The sequence below is a fragment of the Eupeodes corollae genome, chromosome 3 (genome assembly GCF_945859685.1).
Source record: "Eupeodes corollae chromosome 3, idEupCoro1.1, whole genome shotgun sequence".
NCBI classification, from domain to species: Eukaryota; Metazoa; Arthropoda; class Insecta; order Diptera; family Syrphidae; genus Eupeodes; species Eupeodes corollae.
Genome location: NC_079149.1, coordinates 51,055,426 through 51,071,513, shown reverse-complemented (window position 1 = coordinate 51,071,513; position 16,088 = coordinate 51,055,426). Strand labels below are relative to the sequence as shown.

Below are 16,088 nucleotides of genomic sequence, written 5' to 3'. Positions count from 1 at the left end.
CATCCAAAAAAACTCAAAAATATTTAAGATACCACCGAAAAAAGCCAAGTTGTCCTACATTCATCTTGACAAAAAAATTTCTTAAGAACTATTGCCGTAGGTATGATTGCTCGTAGATTATTAAGCAAAGCAAAGAAGGGCATCCCCATCCAAAAATAGAAGAGCATATGAAGAAACCAATGAGGGTTAAAATCGTCAATAACTGAAAAAACCATTTTTTTTGTCGATTTTTTGTCATGTTGCGTTCAGACCTGAAGTCAAAAACCTGGATTTTTTGTAAGATTGACGTCAAAAATACCAAGACAAAAGATTGGATGCACGGAAAAAGATCCCCCAGCCTATAGCCTTGAAATGTTGAACCATTGAGGCCGATGAAGAGTTGATGTTTATAAAAAAGGCGCTGTTTGTGGTACAGAACACTAACTTTTGAACTAAGTTTTCAATATTTTCCAACGTTTTTTAAATATAAAACGTTTCATTTCATTCCACACAGTTCTGATACTGACTCTTTGTCAAAATTTCGAGCGGAAAACAGTATTAAAGTGTCAAAATAACCTGTGTTTTAATAGAAATGGCTCACCCTGTATTCTGTGAAAAGTGACTTTAAAATAACAATATTTTTGTAGGTAACTACCTGAATTAGACATACATGATAGCAGTTATACCTTTTCAAACTTTATAGTCATTGTTTTGTGAATAGACATACTCGTGTGTAAGGATTGTGTAGGTACAACTTAGAGGATTAGGTACATTTTCATCAACTAATAGGACTACCTTCGTAGCCCAGGTAGACAGGTAGACCAATCACTGATGATTCCTTTCTGAAATAAGAAGAAATATTAAACAACATAAAATATATGTAATTTATACCTATAGTGGAAAATTAGTGTTGTAGGTAAGGTATCTCTATAAAGATCGTAACTAACTTACAACAGATCGTTGTTAAATTGTATTTGAACCAACAGAGATCGTTTTAAATAAAAACAAAACATTTGTGTGAATGGAATTGATTCTATGAAAATAGTATCCTTTTCTAGAGAACATACACTGTAAAAAAACATAGATATTGTACAAATAAGACATTTAAAACTTCAGCTGTATCACTTTGAAAGATATTAGTTCACTCATGTCAAAATGTCAATACTTTTTTAATGACCATTTAAATTATTTTAAGAAATTTAATTTTCAGTCATAATTTATATCTAACAAGTTAGAAAACGAAGAAAAAAAATATGAAAAGACTAGAACATTATTTCACTAACTTTATTAACCCCCTTCGAACTTGGCTTTCCTTAAAAATAGGGTAAACTAATCTCCGTAAGACTTTTCTCTCGAACGCGTATAAAAGGTTAAGTTATCTTTGACTGAGCAACAAAGTCACGAATTCTTGAGTGAATTACTGGCAGGTCCATTGTCTTATAAATTTTGAAATGGTGATGGTTTTGGATTTAAAGTGTCTTGATAAACGATATCAGGTTCTGTTGGCTTTAAGCAGACTTCCGCGTATTTCTTCTTCTGTATGTCATCGGTGTTCGAACAAAATCCCGAGAGACGGCGCAATAGAGAAAGACCGCGACTCAGGTGGCGCACTCAGGTGGGTGAAGACTTCAACCAAATTGGCGTGCGAAACTCGAGACAGCTATCTAGGAATCGGGCTGGCTGGAGACGCATGTTGATTGAGGATCAGATCCACCCCGGAATGTAGCGCCACCTTAAGTAAGTAAGTAAGTATATCATCGGTTGCTACTACTGCCTTAAGTTAGGTGGAATATTGTGGAACGCTTCGAATTCGTGTTTACCTATCTTGATTGCGGTTGGATTTCCAGGGTTTCTCGGAGATTAAACCACAATGTACAATTTTTGTACACTCGATTAATCTGGATCAAACAGTTCTCTATAGATGAATGTCCCTTTGAATGATCTTTGTCTATCACAGTCTTGAATTGCTTTCTCCAACACCAAATTGAAGAGGAGGCAGGACAGCACATCTATTTGTCGGAAGAAGATGTTGACGGGTCTGGATAGCAATCCAAATACCTTTACTTAGCTTGAAGCTTTTGTCATGGTTATCTTACATAGTCTTATATATTATTTCACTATAACCTCGAACCAAAAAATATTAATGTTGCCATTGTATCAATATTGTTCAAAATGTTTGCCCATTTTTTTTTTTTTTTAAATAAACTGTAATAATGTCTTAGTTAAAGGAAAGAAAACTACATTATTAATCATCAATTTTTAGTTCTGGACGTCGTTTAAAATGCAGGGCCCATACAGCATAAAAGAATCGTTTTATTTAATAAAGTGAGAGTCATTTCGACAACATGTCTCTATCTATCGAACCACTATCAACTATCAACTTAGCCGATTCTACCCCAGATAAGCTTTCCTTTAGCTTATTTCTGGAGAGAGTTATAAAATCACTTCGTTTGTCAAAATATGAAAAAAATCCTTTCTTGTTTTCCTAATTAATTTAAATTATACTAAACGTCCGAAAATTGAGTAAAAAGTAACAAAAAATTGAAGTAAATAAAAAATAAATTGGGTGGCGCAACAGTCCATTGGGAACCAGGGCCTAGTGACTTACAACTCTCAACCATTTCTGTGTGCGAGTACTGTTGTCAGGAATGGAAGGGACCTACACTTTAATGCCAAATCCGAACGGATAAGTTGAGAAAGCACTTTTTCATTACAAGAATTGCTCTTAAAGGATTTGTCAATTCCTTGCAAGAGGCAGTACCTGCGAAAATTAATTTTTTTTTTTAAATTAAGGTGGCACAGGCAGGGATTGAACCCAAGACCCCTTACATGACAGTCCAACGCACTAACCATCATGCCACGGGTACTACAAAAATTTGAAGTAAAAGTATTTTTAATTTTCTTCAGTGTAGCGCATTGCATTTTTTTACTTCTTATAGTAGACTCTACCTGCTTTAAGGTGACTAAGTACCTAAATTCTGAGACCTTCCAATACAAAAATGCATGTGTGTGTCATCCTATTTGATCCTTTAACGTTTTAGATAAACGTGTTACCTTCTTATTTTCCAATTTAGACAAAATATTCTCACAGGAGTCGTCGATCGTTTGGTCAACTGTCATCTTCAAAAAATTAAGAAGAAACTCTAAAGACTTCTTCCATTTATCTTCAACCTTAGTACTGGATAGTCGTCAACTTGTTAAGACTTAGAAAAAAAACAATTATTGCATCAGACAGTCTGCATATTCTTGCAGGCTCAGCTGATCTGGAAGAACACAAAAAAACTACACTTTGCTATATACATATACATTCATAAATTCCCTTTAATTGAAGTTCAGATTAGTTTAATAGAATGGTCTCAGTTAGGTCAAGATTTGCATGTTAAATTCAATCAGTGGTCTGGTTTTATTATTTTTTATACTGTGGGAACGAGAGCTTCTTATTGTTAGTCATCAAAATAGTCGTCTAAGGCAAGTGAAGGAATTAATTGTGAAGTTGGTCTATGTATATTTTTTTTTGAAAAGTGAAGTTATATCAATTGACCGTTTTAATTTAATAAAACATAATTTCTATCGTTATTTAAATATTAATATGAATTTAATGTGACTAATTAAGTGTTCTCTTTGGGTTTTTTTCTTCTTCCATTAATAGAATATGGACTTACGCATCATAATATTGCAGATATCTTATATCATTATATTTGCAAAGATGCTGGCTTTTGGATTTATCAGTCAAGACGAAAGGAAATGTAAATATTTGAAAGTGGATAGACTCACAAAAGTCAAGTGTTTCGATATGAATTTAAGGGAAGTGCCGCAGTTTTTGAGTACGTCAGTTGAGGTAAGCGTAAGATTCAAATTATGTATGTATTTTAAGTCTTAGCATTTTATGGCCCTCAAATAATATTATTATATAGCAAAAACGTTGATATTAAATATTCAAAATTAAAGTTCAGTATTATATGATACATAACTGAAAAATAATTTGGAATAAAAAACAACACTTTGTGAACATTTTAAATAAGATTCAAGTATAAATTTGTATTCGTTAAAATGATGCTAAAAATCCTTTTTTACGAATTTCTGTGAACACTTTGAAACTTCTCTAAACTCAAAATTGAAATTATTAGTTCTACCTTCAGGATAGGAATTAAATAATTTTGTATTTATTTGAGATTTAATTGAGGCAAAGAAGTTCACTTCTTAAATTTCATATCATAGAGATTTCCTCCACACTGTATTCACTCCGGAAATAATTCCACGCATTGAGATTATGGTTTAGACTGCTTCTGTATACTGTTCTATGAACCGAACTTGTTGCTTTCATTAAATACCCTTCTCTACACTCGCAATTAACGTTTGCAATTAGCTTGTAACGCTTGTGTTTCCATTCGCTGAAGTCACAGCAGTTGAGGATATGTTCCGTTCCTTATCGTTGGCTTAGTTCCTTCCATTCATTAATTCATTCAGCTTGTTTTTTCCTCATTTTATCTTTGGAAGTTTTTCATTAGACATACTGAGAGCTCTTAGACTGTAGTCTACAAATTCGTACTGTATATGTCCAATATATCTGTTTTAAAGATGCTTGTTCCACGACTAACTGATTTCAGACTTAGCTTTAACAAGTTTATTCTTAAAGTCGTAGCTAATTAAAAGCTAGTTGCTTCAGCAAAGAACAAATTGGTAGCTGGCATTAGTTTTAAATAAGTCTGAAGAAAGAAAATAATAAGAAACTAATAAATTTTGGTGCGATATGTAAGCTTTTCAAAAAATGGTTTTTGATGCTTCTTTTGAAGCTATTGTGGTATTTCGAAATTATTTTTGTTTGTAGTTAAAGGGTAATTTTCGTTTTTCAAATTTAAGCATACAAATTTATAAAATTTTCAAAAGGAAAATACTTTTAAGAAAAAAAACTTAGCTAGCTTTTCTTAGTAAGAACTTGAACATTTCAAAAATCCGTTCAAACTACAATATGTTGGTTTGTTCAACAAACTTCATTTTCGAAAGCTACAATTTCTGTCAATTTGTTTCAAAGTCATTTGAAATTCCTCCAACCATCTGCAGTGAGTCGGAAATTTGCTTTTGAAACTTAGAATTGTAATACATATTATCCAAAGGATTCCTTTTTGATAAAAAAGCTTTAATTTTGGACATAAGCTAAATAATATTTTCATATGTTCTTCCGCTAGCTTCAGTTTTAATTTAGCAGAATTTTTAAACAAAACAAAGTTTGTCCGCTACCTTAGAATCATTTTAGAGGAAAAATTAATTACTCTAAAACCATTTGAGCAAAAGATTTTAGGTTTGAGCATTTACTTTAAAAGGAATACATCTAGGAGACAATTTCGCGAGTTGTCAAAGCCCAGTTCCCGAGATAGTTAAAGTAACTTATTAATATTTAATATCTATATTTTTCATCAATTAGAGCCTATGCCTTTTTAAAATGAAAAATGTAAGCCACATAAATTATTAATGCATATTTTAAGATCAATTGAATTATAAAAGTCAAAAATTGTATTCTTTTTCTCGAATAAATTAATTCAAAGAACAGATCGAGATCAGATCAAGTTTTGTATTTGTTTTGTCTTTTTACCAATTAGCTACAATTAGGTCTTATTTTGAATACCTTCTTCAATTGAACATAAAGGGCAATGCGAGTGATCTTAATTTATTTATTTTGAAATTTTATTTTAAATGAACAAAAGATTTTCCAACTAGAACAAAACAAAGAAACAGAACTTATTTTTCTGAGAATATACGTAACAAACCTCTACAATATACTTTTATGTTCTCGTACTTCTTCATTCATCAACGAAATGCCCTCCAATTGAAATTAATTAAAATTAACAATAAGCTGTTTCCCATCATCACTTAGTCACATGCAGTGACAAGTAATAAAGTACAAAATGTATACAGGGTGATTTTAAATTTTGAAAAAAGGGACATTTTAATTCTGTTTTGCTATTTCAAGTCTCAAATGAAACGTTTTAAAAGAAAGTAGATTGATTCACAATTTGCATCTTTAATATTTTAAAAATTTGTTTTAGCTTAAATTGTGACATAGTCTAAAATTCTAAACATTGTTTTTTGTGTCAAAAACTCATTTTTTAACTTAACTTAAGAAAGTGCAAAAAAAGTCTTATATTTCGAGGTTAAGAACTTGATACCATCAAACGGAATCCGGCGAGCTAGAATTACTATATCATGAATAATATATAAAGAAAGAAGTGTAAACTGACTCTTATAAAATTATAGCTTAAACTTGTTTTCGAATCACCCTATTTTGTGGTCTTTGCAATTGTATCCTATTTAAATTCGAATTTATATCTTTCAGGAGAAGAATCAATTAAGAAACCATTTCAAATGCATTTTTTTCTGTTCTCATCTTCTCTAATCCACACTTAATTTAAAGTTCAATACCAGATATAAGAACGTTTAACAAGAAATTATTCTTTTTCCTATTTTCCAGGTATTAGATTTAGCATTTAATCGAATAAAGAAACTCAAGAGACACTCATTCAAACGATACGGAAAGATAAAGTATCTTTTGCTCTACGAAAATATGATTCAGTCCGTGGAACCTGAAACTTTCGCACACTTGTCATCATTACAGGTAAACATTTTGCTTTGTCAGTGGGGAATACAAATAATGTCAATATTTTGATAAACGCAATCGCAATCAAAATTACAATTAAAAGTATAATACCAATGATGATTAAAAATGTGTTCTTTATTGTTTTGTTTTATTATATTTGTACTTAACTTATGGACTTATTCATTCTTTTCTTTTGTTCTACTTGTTGTCTTTTGCAGGAAATTGATTTATCGAATAATGCCCTCTTGACAATTCCATTGGAAATATTTCAGTTGCCATCACTGAGAAATCTTTATGTCGATAGTAATGATTTGATCAATTTAAACAATGACTTGAAGGTGAGTTAAGTTACTTATGAAATCAATAATTAATTACTACGAAAAAATGGTTAAAGGCTTTCCAATAAGAAGTTTCTTTTTGAATAGACTCGTTCTAGGGCACCTGTTATTTTCAAAGCTTTAATATTTTGACGTTAGATATGTAAAAACTACCATTACTAGAAATGAAAGGATATTTGCTTTAAAAATTCTTTGAAAATATTATAATTTACTACAGAAAACAATATAAAAACAAAACCAATTTACATGTTTGTACAACTCTTTTTCGTCCGACAAAAGTAAAACTAATTTAAAAAATTTAGGCTATTGAGACAAGTTAGTCAGTTAGATGAAAAACTGAAACGTTATACGTCGCTCAAGAAAAACTGAGAATGTTGGTTCTGTAACCCGTAGTTTTGACGAAACCCCAGGTTCATCTATTCCTTGTCAAACTTTGCAAAGTGTTTTGCCTTAATACTTAGGTCTTGGACTTTTACAGCTTATAGTTCACTAAATAGCTCAAACCGGTCAGTCTCCAGCAACGTAGTATATTTGCTATTCAGGTCATTTAAGTTTATTAAAATGATCTGGAACTGGGGGTTTGGTAATGGTAGAAAATATGTTTCTGTTTTTGGGCTGGTGATGACATAGTCTTGATTACATCTTATACTTACTTACTTACTCAGGTCTTTAAATTATAAAGTCCGTGGGTGATCCCTAGTGGGACATATGGCCTCAACTACTCCTATGCCCCATAGTCTGCTGTTTCGGGCTGTGTGTTTAAGCTTCCTTCAGCTCTTCTCTAATCTCGAAGATTCCTCCTTGACTATTTTTCTCCACCTTTTTTCCTTTTCGGTCTACCGACTTTTCTGCCTTCCTAAGTGAATAAATTCCACTGCTTTGCATTTTCTGCAGTTTAGTCAACATCTTTATGAAATGTTTGTCCAATCGACTATCAATACAATAGTGTTCTTTGCTGTTATATCTTTCAACCGTATTACAATACTGATTCGACGATTTAGCGAAACAGTCGTAACTTTGTCTTTCAGCTGAGAAACTTGTTCCTAAAAGCATTGCACAAAATCCCGATCGGAGCCCTAGATTTCTCGACAAGGCTACCGATATCTCGTTCGGTTTCGCCTTCAGTAGAGACAATACTTCCAGGATACCGAAAACTCTCTAATTTTTCTACTGGTTGTTGAGCAATATTTACTAGTGATGATGAGTGCTAGGCTTTGAAATTGATCATCTTATTTTTTCCTATGTAAATTTTCAGTTCCACTATTTCTGTTTCTCTCTTGACTATTGTTGCCATTCAATAGAGATTCATTGTCTCATAAGAAAGCACAAATACATCGTCTTTGTACCCTAGAAGTTTCAGGTGTGTTGTCAGAGTCCATCTTATTTCTCCGTTTACTGTCAATGCCACCGCAGCACATCATTGATCAGGATCACCAATAATAAGAGAATTCGTGACAGTATGCATTCCTCTCTGACTCCACTTTGGACTCCAAACTCCTCTGGCAACCTACCTCCGTGTAAGACATGACATTTAGACCCATTACAAGTCCAATTGATAATAGAGATAAACTTAACCGGTGTATAAGTAAGCCAGGTAAACTATGGAAACTGGCTCTCAAAATCGATGAACAACAGGTGAAGTGGTGATCGATATTCAACGCACTTTTAGATGACGATCTGTTAAGTGTTTATGTAATCAATGCAGGGGGATCCAGTGCGGAATTCTGCTTGCTCAGCGTCAAGTTGTGCTTCCAGTTAATCTATAGAAGTTCAAAGATAATCGTGGCAATTATTTTCGCGACTATACAGGCAAAATGGGTCGTACTTCATCAAGTCTCCTTTTATTTAAAGCTTTTTAATCATTCCTTTTTTCCACTCTTCGGTTAAGCAAAATCAATTGATTTTTTTAAATATCATAAACAAACCTTTCATTGGAGAAACCTATATAATATATTTTTAACATCTTAATGTACCATGATAAAAGGAAAATGTTAATAATAAAATTTCATGATTGCTTTATTTTTCAGAGACTTGAAAAGCCAATCCAAGCTCCATTAGAATATTTCAATGTAGCTGAATGTGGTCTTCAAGATCTTCCTGATATAGGAATTGTTCCATGTAAGTTGTTCTTTTTTTTATTTAAAAAATATCTCAATTTTAATTCAATACTTTTTTTTTCTTTTTAGATCTTTGGCAAATAAATGCCTCATCAAATCCTCTTAAGGAAATAACCACCGAAACACTTGCCACAATGTGCAATCTTAAAAGTATAGACTTATTAAAAACTCAAATGCCAATATGTGCCTGCCATCAAATATTAGATTATATTAATATAAGAAAAATTAAAAATACATTTTTGCCAATGTGCCAGATACCTGGTAAGTTTTAAAAAACTATAAATGTTGCAGGCATTACAGTTCCTATAGGGAACTAGGTCGTAATGTCAATGAATCTATTTTTAAAAAGTTGGCATGTAAAGGAATGCATTCTTATAGGAATGTAATCTTGTATAGCTTCAATATAAAGGTTACCTTCATTGAATTCGCCTAAGAATTGGAACTTAACATTTTACAACCACCTGTCACTTGCTCTTGAAAATACTGCATTCATTTTATCTCTAATCCCTTAAATGTACCCAATTGATTGCAATCAATTGAGATTTCATTCGTTCCTTGCATTCACTTGAAGTCTTTGCAGTCTTTTAAAGTGAAAAATAGATTTCTCCCAGGGATTTAAATTAAGCGGATTCTTGTGTTATAGATTTTAATTTACTTTATAATAATACAGAAATTGTAGTACATTCCAAAACTTATTTTTTGCTTTCTTTTTACTTTCCAGTAGGTGCAGAACTCGATGAATGCCCACCACTGTACAATATTACAGTAGGGCTACCCGAATATGAACAGTGCAACCAAGCGACGTTAAGTGCGGCAGCAAAATCAACTTGGCTTACGATAGCTGGTTGTTTAAGTGGAGTTTTTCTAGTTTTATTAAGTAAATCAATAATTTTTATTTTATAAATAAAAAGGATTTTATATAAAAAAAAACATTTTTGCTTTTTATTTTACAGTTTTATTATACTGCATAAGACGCCGAAAACGTCGAAAGGAAAAGAAGAAAGAAATGAAGAGAGAAAAGAAACGTTTTATTAATCCAACTACAGCAACAACAACAAATAATATAATTCAACAAGATGAATGTATGATATGTGATACTGCGTAATCAAGTGCATTAAATACATATATATATATATATGTATGTATAAACCCATATATAAATAATATTATTTAATTTTCACAAGCTTTGATTTTTAGCTGTAAGTTTTTTTTAGGAAATAAATCGTTAAGTTTGTTTTTTTTTGTAATTTTTAAATAATTGATTTTTAAGTGCCAATAATAATTTTTATTATTAAGTAAAATTAAGAAAATATAATAATACAAAGAAATAAATTATTTATTTTTGAAAAAATTGTAAGCATTGTAATTTTTTTGTGAAAGAAAGAGTGTGTTAAGGTATTACACATTCGCATAGTACGGCTAAAGAACGAAACTTTGTACTTAAAAGTTCGACCCAAGTTGCATTTGAGGGTATATACTCATGAGGACTATCGAGTGTTATGTTTAAAACTTTTAAGGGGTAGTTGCACTTGCAGTGGTGGAAATCTACTCTTTTCCATTGTATTGAAAGCTGAAAAAAAATATTACTGAAAAAGGACAAATGGTTCTGTAATCATTTCAATTGATAAACACAAGAGTTCAAAATCAACATTTATTTGTTGATGAAGTACATCTACACATCTTGTACATCTATAGTTAGAATTTTCTAGAGAAATATTTTTAATTTTCGACGAATTCTCAAAGTACGACATTTCAAGACTCTTATTTAAAAATTGTATGTGGATCCGTCGAATGTTAAGCGAGTTAAGGTCGTTTTGAACTATTCATGGTATGTGAGCCATAATTTCACCAATCCTTGAGGAAATTTTAACGAGCTGTCTTTACCTGGTCTTGATCTATATTCCCTCGGAATGGTGAGAAGTTAAAGTTTTTTATACCCAAAGCAGGTAAAGGCTCGCAAGTCAATGCTAAAGATCTACGACCTATAAGTCTATGATCATTACTTCTTAAGACCTAGGAAAGATTGATGCATATCTATTTGCGGCCAAGAATTGATAAAAGACTTCTGTCTTCGTTTCAACGTGTCTATTGTGAGGGTAAATCGATGGAAACATGGTTACGCAACTTATTACGCACAATCGAATATTCCTTCCATAATAAAGAATTCACTGTGGTTGCTATCCTTGACATCAAAAGTGCCTTTAACAACGTGGACACATGTGCAATCACATCTGTACTAACATCTCTAAAAGAGTTCGCTTGGGAAGTTATTTCATTTAATGCTGACTAGCAGAATTATTACTTCACAAATGGGCAACTCTTCTGGCAGACGATTCGTTAGTAGAGGGACACTGCAAGGTGGTGTTGTATCCCCTCTTCTTTGGAACCAAGTGGTGAATGAAATCATAACCAGTCTGGATGCGGAGGATTACAATTTGAACTTTAACAAAATGCCTTAGACAGACTAATACTTTGGGCAGATCGGTGGACAGGGTGTTAACCCACACAAAACCGATTTAGTCTTATTTTCGAGGAGATACAAAATTCCATTTTTCAACTTTCCCTATATTAAAGGAATCTATTCTCAGACGAGGCTAAATATTTGGGTCTTATTTTAGATAAAAAAAACTAAATTGGAAACGCAACGTACAGGAAAGAGTCACTGTTTTAGAGAAAGCTATAAACCGCGATAAATTAAATAAAGTCCAACCTTCTGCATGCCTATGTATAATCGGATCGCTTTGCACGACCCCATCTGCGGCACTGGACACCTTACTCTACCTAACACTTCTTGACATTTTTAGCAAACAAATAGCTGCAAGCTCTGCTATTCGCCTCAATGCTTCGTTGCAGTGGACTAAAAACAAAATTGGCCAAAATTGGTAATTCTTGGGTATTTAGAATCAGTTCCATAGCACACAGCCTACACCATCCCCCAACAGCAATTCGACAGAAATTTCGAGATTTCTATACCTCTCAGATCTTTCTGAGATGATAGGACATTCCTGGATGATAAGTCAATCCACGTGCCTTCCCAATCATTGTAGCGTGATCCAGGCGGAACTTTTAAAAGAAGTCTTGTCCTGGCTTAAAGAAAATGTGATATCAACATCTTATATCCGTATTTTCTCAGATAGTCAGGCTGCTATCAAATCACTGGACTCTATCTCTACAAGCTCTAACAGTCCACATTGTCGATCATCTCTAATGGAGATGGCACAACAGTTTATTATTCACCTTTGCTGGGTGCCGCGCCATAGAGGCATTTCAGGTAACTGTAAGGCAGATGAACTCGTCAGGAATGGTACAGTACAGCCCATTGTAGCACGTTTGACAAATGCTGGCATACCAATCGCTAGGTGTAAGCTATTGGTAATGCAAGACGCTATGGTGAAGGCAAACACCATGTGGAACAACATCACCACGTGTCAGGTCACAAAAAACATCTTGCCAACACTAGATTTAAAGCGATGACGGTGTTTCCTCTCTAAGCAAATCGCATATAAGTTCGATAAGGTGCCATAACCGGACACTGTCTAATTAGGAAAGCACGACACACACGTCGCTATGCGTATTCTCAAATGACTTTTGCAGAAGATGTATGGATGATGAAGAGGAGGAAACAGTTCTTCACCTTCTCTGAACATGCCCTGCTCTAGTCCTTAAGATATGAAAACAACAAGCAAGGCCACTATGTCTACGTATACGTCTACCTGGTCTTAGCAAAAAAAACTAGTTTCGTTACCTTTCATCAAATCACTTGTACGTGATAATTAAAAAAAAACAATCGTAAGAACTAAAGCGTCTAAGACTTGTCTATTTTTTAATTTTGACAAATATTTTTAAAATTTTAAAACAAATAATCGAAGAGGTGAACACAAAATTATAGATGAAAAAGATTAAACAGAATTTAAAAATTTCAAAAAAATCAGCTGTTACCGAACTGGTTGGACCATATTGTTCTGATTCTAGTATTAACGCCCTAGTCTATCGATTTGTGGTATCAGAAAGTATCGAGTCTGGCTTTAAAGTTAAGATACTTTGAGGAATTTGGCTGCGTACAAACTGAACTATAGAGTTAACTTGCGATTCTTCAATTTTGCACTTTCTGGAAATTTTCGTAGTGATTACATACAAAAAATATGAAAATCTAGTATTCTTCTAATTTCTTGCATATGTAAGTGTTAGATTTTAGACATTTTAGCATAATATTTAAAGCTTTGCATTTCTTTTTCGCTGAATTTCTTCGAAATAAATACAGTTTCACATTCAGAGTTATAATAAATATTCAGTGCTAAAAGTTGTTTTTCTTTTATTGGCTTATTGACTTTTCATCGAGAGAAAAATAAAAGTAATCTTTGAATTTAATGATTTGGATTGCATTTTCAAGCGTACATCTTATTTTTTTAAAACACATGAAAGAAAGTGAAATAGAATTTAGAGTGAATAGAACAAGATACTGTCGTTGCTGGAGCACCATTCCGGAGATCGGAGTTGTACTTAAGTTTTGGACGTACATAGGTTTTATATAAAATCACCTCATCACAAATTGATAACAACTTTTTGCGTAGCCTTACAAAACCCAACATCTCATTGTATTTTTAGCGACGTCTTGTATTTTATATGTTCTGTTTTCTTGATACAAATGCCAAATATTCGGGCGTAAAATACTCTTTAAAAAAAAACAGAACTTTATGACCTTATCATACATTATAGTTCATGGCCCACATTCGAGTTCCAATAGCAATGTTGTGAATCTAAAAGAAGAGCACAAAATGCTGAACGTAAAAAAGTTGTAAGCGAAGCAGCATGAGCAAGAGTGTCGGTGAAAAAAAAGAATCCTGGGGAACACCAGAGTTTATTGAACAGTTAAACACTTAATTTTTATTCCAACAAAGAAGATATTCAACGTACATAGACGCATTTTTAATAACACTTTATCAAATTTTTTTAAAACGTCAAACGCAATAATCTCACTCCCCCCCAGAACAACGTAAAAACTGCTTCCACTATTTGGTAAGATGAACAATGTGATATAAGTAAACCTGATGAGAAAGCCGTATTACTGCTTACTAAGAATCTTTCAGTTTTCGAGATATTTCTTGAGTTGATAATTGATCAGTAATTTCAAGGCAGTTTTTCCTCCAAGTGAAAAGAGGCCTATAATAAACTTACGCAGGTATAGGGTTTCGCCCGATTTGAAGAACAACTCTTTTGAACAACATGGGGATATAATGAAGGTAAGCGGATTTGTGTATGTTGATATTTTTTCGGGCTCTAGCTTCGATACAGGTACAAAAGGTGATTGGTCCCATGATATCATTTACGCTTTTAAGTACAGGCGGAAACATTTCTGATTTTGTAGAAAAACATTATTCAATCCTTTAAATATCCTTCAAAATCGCACTATACTGAAATTATGAGTCATTCTTTAAATTTATACTATTAAAAAAATTCTATTTACATGAAAATGTACCTAATTAAAGCCTATAACCATCAATAGTTTAACACGGTTAGAGTCTTTTAGGTTTCGGACTATAGTTCTATGTTGTAATTAATATTGTTTATTATCTTAAGTAGACACATAAAGAGTAAACATGCAACTAGTATGTCCCACTAGGGGCCAATAAACTATTGTAGGCTGTGTCTAGTGTCATTGCATTCGGTTCAATGTCCCCACATAAAAAAGTTCTAGTCCTGTGCCGGCTCAAAAACATGCAATGCATTATTAAATCGATATCATAACCATTTTTGTAATTCATACTACACACCTATATGTACTACGAGTATATCCTTGCAAATAAACCTTCCCATTCAATTAGCTGTTGAGTTAGTCCTTCGAGTTGACACATTCAGTTCACAGTTAACACTTACCATAATCGGGCACAATGATTTTCCATCACAAAATTACGTTTCTTCTTCTGGCGGTCGCAGTTGTTGTTTCATCAAATAAATTTTTTGATTCAATTAATCCATCATCCGGTGAAGTTACATTTAATATGAGAAATATTAACGACGATAAAAATGGAAGAGGAATAATAGCAAAGACCAAGTTTGAGGAGCGACGGAGTTTTTTCCACCTTTTCAACGTTCCATGTTTGTTCTAGATATTTTGTATTTTTAAAAGTTAATTAATCCTTAATTAGTGTTTATTTCTGTTTGTGTGTATTTAGATATCGTTTGTTTTTTTGCTGCAAAAGGAAAATGGCCGTTTTTCCCTAATTTTATGCAAGTTCAAGTAGACCAAGTTGGACGGTCTATTTTTCCGCAGAGTGATAGTTTTATAAGGAATTATTGTCAGAAGTGGATACAAATTAAGGAATGCTTCCGTCCTCATAATATAGTTTCATGTTTGTATAAGATATACATACATACATTTTTTTTGCGAAAATATAATGTAAAGAGTTTCTTTTGTATATTGAATTAGATCCTGATGCACCACCGCCACCAACTACAGAGCCACCAGCTCCCATTAATACCGAAGTTGAAACAATCGCAACAGATCCTCCAACAACAGTTTGTTCATGTGCTCAACGGGCTATAGAACAATTCAGACCTGCTCCGGTGGTGTTCTTCGATAAAAATTACATTGGAAATGTTAGCGCAGAAACGATTAGGAACACAATTGAATTCTTGGAAAGTTTCCTACCACCACCAACTAAAAAGCCCAAGAGAAAGCTCAAGATACGGGAGCGTATTTTAATGGAATAAATCAAACAATTTATAAAAACAAATATTCAAATAAATTTAATAACTTTAAAACTCATCAATTAGTGTCACAACTTTATGCTTTATACGTTATTGTCTTTTCGATTAAAGATTAAGCACACATTTTTTAAAAGTAAAAATATAATAAACCAGTTTTAATAATGCTTTAAAAAATGAAAGTCTTTTATTTGTTCGGTTCATTGTTTCATTTTTGTATTAAAAGTTCAAAGTAGCAGATATTTGGAAATACGTTCGAGTTTTCTAAATCTATTAAATTACGAATCAGAATATGCACTTGATGAGTCACTATCAATGACGAATGTTTTGTTCACTGATGAGATCCTTAAATACAAA

At 32.7% G+C, this 16,088-nt stretch overlaps 2 protein-coding genes across 3 annotated transcripts in view; both read left to right on the top strand.

Moving 5' to 3' along the window:
• Positions 1-10,273, top strand: part of LOC129951835 (insulin-like growth factor-binding protein complex acid labile subunit) — a 35,135-nt gene extending 24,862 nt beyond the window's left edge. For both annotated transcript variants that reach the window (XM_056064183.1, XM_056064184.1), the window contains 7 exons: positions 3,629-3,817; positions 6,446-6,589; positions 6,790-6,909; positions 8,937-9,027; positions 9,096-9,287; positions 9,748-9,903; positions 9,980-10,273. In XM_056064183.1, coding sequence (XP_055920158.1) covers positions 3,632-3,817; positions 6,446-6,589; positions 6,790-6,909; positions 8,937-9,027; positions 9,096-9,287; positions 9,748-9,903; positions 9,980-10,131 — 1,041 coding nt within the window. In that variant the 5' untranslated portion in view covers positions 3,629-3,631 and the 3' untranslated portion in view covers positions 10,132-10,273. The remainder of the gene's footprint in view (positions 1-3,628; positions 3,818-6,445; positions 6,590-6,789; positions 6,910-8,936; positions 9,028-9,095; positions 9,288-9,747; positions 9,904-9,979) is intronic.
• Positions 10,274-14,877: 4,604 nt separating this feature from the next.
• LOC129951836 (uncharacterized) lies at positions 14,878-15,800 on the top strand. Its single transcript, XM_056064185.1, has 3 exons — positions 14,878-15,122; positions 15,200-15,376; positions 15,454-15,800. Exons 1-3 carry the CDS (start codon positions 14,915-14,917, stop codon positions 15,735-15,737), a joined length of 669 nt encoding a protein of 222 aa, XP_055920160.1. The 5' UTR covers positions 14,878-14,914; the 3' UTR covers positions 15,738-15,800.
• The last annotated feature ends 288 nt before the right edge of the window (positions 15,801-16,088 follow it).